This window comes from Syngnathus leptorhynchus, chromosome 1 (assembly GCF_054491065.1).
Source record: "Syngnathus leptorhynchus isolate UIUO chromosome 1, UIUO_Slep, whole genome shotgun sequence".
NCBI lineage: Eukaryota > Metazoa > Chordata > Actinopteri > Syngnathiformes > Syngnathidae > Syngnathus > Syngnathus leptorhynchus.
The window spans coordinates 24,581,363-24,589,707 of record NC_141195.1 but is presented as its reverse complement, the minus strand read 5'-3'; the positions used below and the strand labels follow the sequence as shown (position 1 = coordinate 24,589,707).

Below are 8,345 nucleotides of genomic sequence, written 5' to 3'. Positions count from 1 at the left end.
TCTAATATTAAGTACATAATAAGAACATTAATAAGACTCGGTAGATATTTGTTGAGTATTAACGGTAAGAATCTCTCTAACACAGTCCGAAGTTTAACAGAAGCAATTTATTTTGAAATAAACTTTGCATTCTAGTGATGTCGTTACTACTGTAAACTTGAATGACTTAAGCTGGGTCACGTTCCGAAGCAAGCCGGAGTGTTTGATGATCTGTGCGTCGCCACAATGTGACAATAACGTCTGTTGATTTGATTGACGACGAAACCCATGACTTGCTGCACACTGAGCGAGGCAAGTCGACGTTTGGTGCCTTAGCTTAGCATGCTAAGCGGCGTCAGTCCGTCGTGTGGGGAAACCTGCAAGAAGGTCGTGACGGTTTGTTTTGCAGCCAGCCGGCCAGCCAGCCAGCCAGCACCTTTGCACCTCAACAGGCTGCTGATCTTGCATGTTTTTTTTTGTGGTAAAGCATTTGAAATGTGTTTCAGGTCAATTTGTTTATTTTGTAAATGCCCCACCTTTTATTATTATTATTTTCTTTTTTGTGTGTGATTGTGTGCTGTTTGCAGCATCTCCGTGGTGTCCTGACCGATTTGGGAGTAGAGAGGGAGGGAGGGAGCATTTCCAGCTGTCTCGCCAATCCCCCTGGTGTGTATTTCATACTTGTCCATTAAATGATTGCAATTTAACCATGATATTGCACTGGGATGTATGGACAACTTAACAGTTTGCTCAATAACTTTGCTTCTTTGTGGCCCATCTTTTTTTTTCTTCATTCATCCCATTTGATTTTCCATATTCAGAATTTGGCTCATGAGTCACAAGTTTAGTTTGAGTTACAGATATGTTTGCTTGCTTTTTTTCCCCTCATTTCCCATCCCTCGAAAATTGAACAGTTCCTATATGTCTCAATAAAAGGCATTTCGGTACTCCTGTCAAAAAGCATAATATAGAAGGAATTACAGGAATTATCTGCAGTATTTACGGATTGAATCATATGGAACTATTCGATCCAACATCGACAGGTCCCGGAACAAATTAAATTTCTATGTAGAGGTTTGACTGTAGACTCAATTTTAATTGATAATACTCTGTTTTGTCTCATGCAAATGCAGAGGACAGTTTCCATTTCCATCTGGGACATGCAACAAAACGATGGTGTTCAAAAGTTGTGGCTTTCTTGCTATATATATTTAGTCAACTTAACAGCGGACCCCTTCATTGAAGCCCCCCCAAAATCTTTATAATATGTTGTATGTGTGTGCCCCCACTAGTCTTAACAGTTTTTTTTTTTTTTTGGGGACAATGGCGGATTTTGAAGCCATTGTTCTATAAATTAGCGGTTTGGGGTGTCAGAATTCAGGCAAATCCGGAACAACCTATTAAAAGACATATTTCAAAGATAAACCATTCACTTATTCATTCCCCATTTGATGATTGGTAAGGCATTCCACACGTCCAACAAGTCATTTTGCTATGAGACGTCCCCTTGAAATCCCGTTCATCACCAAACAAAAACAAAGATGTCTCCTTCCGAGTCATCTGAAGTGTGCCACCTCAATAAACTCCTCTTGGCTCTGCTTCCTTGAAGGTCTCCTCTGTTTGCGCTTGACCCCCGAAAGCCACCCCCACCCCCGGTTGCGGGCCAAAACAAAGAGGACAGAGACAGGTGTTCCCCATTGCTGCCCTGAGCCGTAATGGCAGCATCCCTCCCTCCCTCACCCTCCAGCTGCCCTCGCCGGCCTCCCATTGTGTGCTTCTATTGTGCGCACACACAGGGGACACTCATTCAGATGTTTGTGTGTGTGTGTGCGTTAGCTTCGACTACGCGTGCCTTGGGGAAACGGGTTGTCTGTCACAGGCGTCCGACTCCTCCCGCCGTTGTCTCGGCGCCTCCTTGTGATTGGTGGAAACGCAGCGGCTCACGGTTAACATTGTTCCTCCATCTGTTCTGCTTCTCACTGTCCAACGTGCTTGTGTAGGAGGAACACGGATCTATCTGCAAGTTTCGAAGTTCTGCTTTACTTTCACCTTGCAGGCTTCTGTTTCACAATCTTAACATGTGGAAACTGTTTTTTTTTTCTTCATCACTGTTTGCTGAGTCACTGATGATTCTGTGAGTATGTGCTAGTCATGAGATGAAGCATGTAGACCTTCAAGATGATTTGAATCTGCAAACGGGAGCGGTAGTAGAGTTGATGTGACGAGAACGGCATGAATTGAACAAAGCAGACCAAAACAAGGCCGGATTTACGCTGCAGGTCAATTTCAATTTGATATGAGTCAGATGAGACAAATATTAAACACGCATAGTCGTGTTTATCCGGCTTGGCTGAGTTCACTTCTTATTTAATTGCCGGACATATCACAAATACTAAAGCTCCATATTTGCTTCTTATTTTTTTTGTGTTATTTAGGCAGACGTGTTCCACTCTAATCACATCAAGCGAGCATGGTTGAGGTAGACCAGATCTGTCCGTTGCAGATATCCAATAGGAGTCCGACCTTTCTCCACATTTGGAAGAGGCCTGCTACAAATGCGTGTTTATTTTTTTTTTCCCCCCCCTCTACGTTGCCATGACACATCATTGAATTGAGCAAAAAATGATGAATTGTTTCACTTGAATACAGCCTGAATGATGACTTGATATCTTGCGGCAATGCATTTGCCCGAACTCAACTTGGAAGTGTGTGTGTGTGTGTGTGTGTGTGTGTGTGTGTGTGTGTGTGTGTGTGTGTGTGTGTGTGTGTGTGTGTGTGTGTGTGTGTGTGTGTGTGTGTGTGTGTGTGTGTGTGTGTGTGTGTGTGCGCTCATCCAATTGGCTGTTGAGAATAAGTGACAGTTGGGAATTTCCAGCGTCCTCTCTCCCCCGGCCCCTCCGAAGCGGCGAGCGGGATGTTCCGTGTTGTATTATTTGCGCCAGTTTGAAAGATGCAAGCACATTGGTGTTGAGATAAGTTCATTCTTGAAGTGGAATTTTCGGCCGGACTTCTAATTTGACATCCGGTAGATTTCCGTGAAATGTAAATGGAGAGACAACTGAGCCAGCCCATTTCTTGCCATGGTCAGTAGTAGTGGATGAATCATGCTTTGTCTGCTCCCTCCCTCCCTCCCTCCCTCCCTCACCTAGGACCTGTTTGCCATGGGTGTCCCCTGCTCGGATCATCGGCAGCCGCAAAGGGTAAGTTTCAAAAAACTGAAATGTACTTTTCCACGTCCTTCCCAAATCCATCCACAGTAATATCGTTGACCTCTCAGAGTGTCATTGGAAAGTCAGCATTGCTCTCTTCATTTTTACTCCCATCAACTTGAATGTTATTTTTTTTGTGTGAGAAATGAATTGTTATTGATGGCGTTTTGAGAGCCCCTTCCTCCCTCCCTCCCTCCGTTCCTTCACCCCCACACACTGTCTGAACAAACGCCCCCCCCTGTCTGGGTGGTTTGAGCGGCTTTGTGTGTGGGGGGGGGCAACAGTGGCTTAGTCATGTAGCTCGGTAGCCCCCTTTTTTTGTGAAATACTTTATGGCACCTCCTCTGATCCCTTCCCAGTTTGGATCTTCCGTTTTATCCACATGACCTTTTCAGGGGTACGCTTTCTGTTTTTATTTTTTTTCCCCCCAAGTCTCTCTTTTGCCTACAGTGTGAATGAATGTCTTTTTTTTTTTTCTTCCATCCTTAACATGTTTTTTGCGTCCACACCTACATGCAAACCTTCCCAGTGGAAAGAAGCCTTTCAGTTTTCAAATGTTGAACGTGCAAATTATTTCAGTCTGCCCCAACATGAAGCGCAAAGTATATATTAAAAGCAACTGACTCATTTCATTTTCTTTCATTCGATTCGGCAAGGTGTATGATTCTTATGAGTGCAAATATGAACGGCATTCCGTTTATGCACTTTTTAAAAAAAAAAAAAATGGAGAAAGTGATCCTTTTCTATTTTCTCCCTTCATTTGGAGAAATAATCCAATAACTAATGCCTTCAGAAAGGCCCACTTTCATTGAGCGATCTGGCCACGCCCCTTCTTGGTGTTATTTTACTTCTTTGTGTTCTTCTTCTTCTTCTTCTCCAGGCATTGATGACTCCCGGATTGTGAGGGTGCCGCAATCGACCGGATGTCAGAGAGAGCTCCATGGGACAGAAGAATCATGCGGAGGCGGGAGCTGGCCGCATCCTCCACCTGGAACTTGAGTATCTCCACGTAGCAGGGGCTGACCGGCAGGCTGACCGGGAGGCCGACCGGGAGGCCGACCGGCTGGCCGACCGGGAGGCCGACCGGGAGGCCGACCGGGAGGCCGACCGGCAGGCTGACCGGCAGGCCGACGAGCCTCTCGCCATGGACACCCCTCTTGTTACCGTGGCAGAGGAAGGCGCCAGTTCCCACAAAGAAGGCGAGCCGCCGGCATCTCCCACCTCCGCACTTACCGGTGACCTCAACCCAAACAGAGGACAAAGCGGCTCAACTCCCAGTAAGAGCGGCCACCAGCTGCTCTGTCGAACCCAATGCGTGGACTTGGGGACAGAAGGACCGCCCGAGTCGCCGGGCGAACCTTCGTCGGAGTGCCGACGAGACGTCCCCGCCTTTCTCCAGCGCCCGCCCGCGTCTCAGGAAGACTCCAAATCTGAGCCGGCAGCCGCTTTTGTCGACGAGCAATATCAGGCCAAACTGGGTTTTGCGCTCAAACTGGGCTATTCTGAGGAGACGGTGCGGCTGGTCCTCTCCAAGTTGGGACCACGCACCTTGATCAACGACGTATTGGGAGAACTGGTCAAACGAGGCTGTTCGGATGGCGAGCAACCGGCGGCGTCATCTGGCTCCGCTTCGACGTCATCGTCCTCTTGCTCCTCTTACGGTTCCTCCGATATGCCGGCAGCTTCAGGAATGGACTCACCGTGCCCGGCTGACCAGACGTGTGACCAGGGAAACCTGCGACCTGTCGTAGTGGATGGCAGTAATGTAGCCATGAGGTGAGCAGGCTTTGTGGTTCGTGCAAATATGTCCTGAGCATTTTTTTTAAGGGGAGACCGGTTGTATTCTTGTGACGCCTGTAGCCACGGCAACAAGGAGGTGTTCTCCTGCCAGGGTATCCAGCTGGCCGTCGAGTGGTTTTTAGAACGAGGTCACCGGGATGTGACAGTTTTCGTTCCGGCGTGGAGGAAGGAGCAGTCTCGGCCGGACGCCCCGATAACAGGTCAGCTCTAAAGTCCGGACAGGAGATGAAACGTACCTTACCGTCGTCCTCCTCGGCAGACCAAGAAATCCTGCGGCGTCTGGAGAAGGAGAAGATCCTGGTGTTCACGCCCTCACGCCGGGTGCAAGGTCGCCGCGTGGTCTGTTACGACGACCGCTTTATCGTCAAGCTAGCTTACGAGTCGGACGGCATCATCGTGTCCAACGACAACTACAGAGACCTCGCCAATGAGAAACCCGAGTGGAAGAAGTTCATCGACGAGCGACTGCTCATGTACTCCTTTGTCAATGACAAGTAGGTCTTATCGGTCAGAACGATTTGTGTGCGGCTGGCACTTTGTGAACTTTTTGTCGTACGGCCGCCATAAATCAGACAAATATTATTATTGGTAATCTTCCCACCCCGCCTGTCAGATTCATGCCGCCGGACGACCCACTGGGCCGACACGGTCCCAGCTTAGACAACTTCTTAAGGAAAAGACCCATGATGCCGGAGCAGAAAAAACAGCCTTGTCCTTACGGTGAGAACAGAGTCGTTCGGGGGGGGGGCGTGTCATCGTCATTCATTTGTTGACGCCACATCCATTTTTCAGGGAAGAAGTGCACTTACGGCCACAAATGTAAGTACTACCACCCGGAGAGAGGCGCTCAGCCGCAACGCGCTGTGGCCGATGAGCTGCGGGCCAGTGCCAAGACCTGTATCGCCACCAAGAACCAGGGCGACGCCGGACTGGTGAAGAGCCACAGCGTGCCGGCCGGAAGGATGGAGGCAAAGAAAGGTGCGGCCAAACGCCAGTCCGACCCGGGCGTCCGAGCGCTTTCGTACGGCGACGCGGAGGAGAAACTGGCGGCAAAGGAGAGGACGGAAAGCCAGAGGGCCTCCGACGTATCCGCGGCAGCTCCGGGAGGCCAGTCCCCCGCCGGCCTTCACCACGGCCAGATGACCCCTCAGGGTGTCCCTCCGGCCCCTTGTCACGAGCGCTACCCGCACTGCGAGTCCCCAGACGTGAGCTACTACTACGGCAGCCTGCGCATCTCATCCAGGCAGAGCCCGGATAGTCGCTTCCCGCACGACGCCGACTTAAGGCTGGGCTCCACCGGGTCGGCCGGCTCCGAATGCGGCAGCGAAAGCGGCGCCAGTTGCGGCAGCGGCTGCGACTCGTACGGCGATCGGCCGTGTCACGCTTGCCAGGACGCTTCGGCGGACGACGCCGGCCAATACGGCAACCCGCACGGTCGCCCGCAGTTCCGCCACGAACGCTGCGGCTTTCACCCGGCCGCCGATTACGCCGGTAAAACGAGCAACCCGGGAGCGCACGGGTACGAGGCGTGCTGGGATCACAATCAGGCCGCCAACACGGCGGCTCCAAAGCAGCTTCTCTACCCGTTCCCCTTTCATTTCCAGCACCAGCCCCTCGCAACACGTTCCAGCTGCCCGGCCGACTACCACGCGGCTAATACCCCCGGTTCTCCGACCCGCCGCCGCGTAGCTCCCACCGGAGCCGAGAGCGCGTCGGAATGCGGTCTTTACGAGCATCGGCGCGTGTCCCAACATCACCACCGCGTGAAAGCTTTGCCCACCTGGGATACCGGGGGGCACTACAGGGAGCCGCCGGCTCTTCCTCTGTACGGGCCCGGTACCTATCAGAGTCCGGCATCGTGGCAGTCGCCTCAGTGGGCGCAAGACGGCTACGCGCCGCGCCACCCGCCTCATCCCACTCTCCACTCAGCCCCGTCGCATTATTTAAGTCAGCCGCTGCCCCAATCTCCTCTCCCACCCCACCTGGTTCCTTCCTCACACATGTCAACGTTCCCCGAGTCTCCCGAACACGTCCGCTTTGGGGACGCCAGGGAGAAAGCGTATAGCAACCTGTGCAACATTTTTCCCCCTGAGCTGGTGAGTCGGGTGATGGCCAGGAGCCCCCATGTCACCGACCCCCAGCAACTGGCAGCTGCCATCTTGGTGGAGAAAGCTCAGATGGGCTACTGAAGCGTGGCCATCAATCAGGCAGGGCCTGTACCATTAGGCAAATCAAAATTCATCTGCGTGTGTGTGTGTGTGTGTGTGTGTGTGTGTGTGTGTGTGTGTGTGTGTGTGTGTGTGTGTGTGTGTGTGTGCTGATGACAGCTCGTCATCTTGTTAGAGATGACACAAGTGTTTCGGCACGCATGGTGATGGCTGATCCTGTGGTGTGTACCTTAGTTTTAGTAAGGGAACTCTCTCGCCCTCTCTCTCTCTCTCGCTCTCTGTCGCCCTCTGTCTGTCTTACGCTTTACTACACCGCACAAACATTTCTCTAGATCTGCGTGGCCCTTTTTTCTCGGGTTGACCGGAATCGTCTCCAGACAAAATACGGAGTGCGTAAACGGCGTGATGTAAATATATTTAACGAGTCATCTGTAGCAGATTTCCAGCCTAATCCCCAAATGCGCCACGTTTGATACAAATTGTATCAGGTCGAGCGAGTCGTCCACGTGATGCAACTTGTCACACTCTTGATGTTGTAAATATGTTCCAGCTCCAAAAAATCCTGCGGCAGTTTGGGGCCTACTTTGTTTAGGTTTGTGAGCTGCTTTGATTCAGGACTTTGCTTTTATTTTTTGCAGGATCTCTGTGTCAAAATGAAATGAGGAATTCCAGCTTTGTGGACTGAGCACAGTCTTTCTTGACCAATGTGGAGGGGTTTTTTTTTTCGGGTTTTTTTTCCAGCCGGTTGACCTGACCTGAAATGCTGTTGAATAGAAATCCCCAAATGTGTGTAACAATGAAGCGCCTTCACTCGGGCCCGCTGGCACCGTGTGTCAGTGTGGCACCCGTGGGTGGGCCCAAAGTAATGCCTCTTGGTGGCATCGTGCTTACGACACATCCGATACTCTGAACTATGTTCAGCTAACTGTTGTTGTTTTTGGTTTTTATTTATGCATGTTTTTTTTTTTTTGTGCCGACTTGATTCAGCAACATTCAAAGTTACTCCAAGGACTCTGTAAGGATTTTACGATTGTAGCTGTGATTGATCAAATAAAAGGGTCTGAATTCTTAGTATGAAGTATGTCTCTGTAGTAGAAATGTATTTCTTTAGAAATACTTTCAGAAATCTTTTATTTTTCAGTTTCACATTTTGGGGTTTTTTTCTTCTTCCGTTTCAAATCTTTTTTTC

The 8,345-nt window shown here is 50.2% G+C and overlaps 1 protein-coding gene across 3 annotated transcripts; it reads left to right on the top strand.

Annotated features, from left to right (window-relative positions):
* Positions 1–151: 151 nt before the first annotated feature.
* LOC147062954 (putative ribonuclease ZC3H12C) lies at positions 152–8,211 on the top strand. 3 transcript variants are annotated; one of them, XM_085924225.1, is made up of 9 exons: positions 152–291; positions 567–645; positions 3,129–3,179; positions 4,069–4,218; positions 4,303–4,964; positions 5,049–5,188; positions 5,248–5,482; positions 5,602–5,708; positions 5,781–8,211. In XM_085924225.1, the coding sequence occupies exons 4-9, from the start codon at positions 4,129–4,131 to the stop codon at positions 7,175–7,177; spliced, it is 2,631 nt and encodes an 876-aa protein (XP_085780351.1). In that variant the 5' UTR covers positions 152–291; positions 567–645; positions 3,129–3,179; positions 4,069–4,128; the 3' UTR covers positions 7,178–8,211. The 3 variants fall into 3 exon arrangements, with proteins under 3 accessions (XP_085780351.1, XP_085780334.1, XP_085780342.1); XM_085924208.1 differs by having other exon boundaries at positions 4,069–4,964; XM_085924216.1 differs by having other exon boundaries at positions 184–460; positions 4,069–4,964.
* The last annotated feature ends 134 nt before the right edge of the window (positions 8,212–8,345 follow it).

Bases quoted from the DNA above. Each gene is read 5' to 3' on its own strand.
- LOC147062954 (XM_085924208.1), top strand. From the start codon at position 4,129: ATGGGACAGAAGAATCATGCGGAGGCGGGAGCTGGCCGCATCCTCCAC. The intron at 4,965-5,048 runs GTGAGCAGGCTT...TGACGCCTGTAG, and splicing joins GGCAGTAATGTAGCCATGAG to CCACGGCAACAAGGAGGTGT. The intron at 5,189-5,247 runs GTCAGCTCTAAA...CCTCCTCGGCAG, and splicing joins GCCGGACGCCCCGATAACAG to ACCAAGAAATCCTGCGGCGT.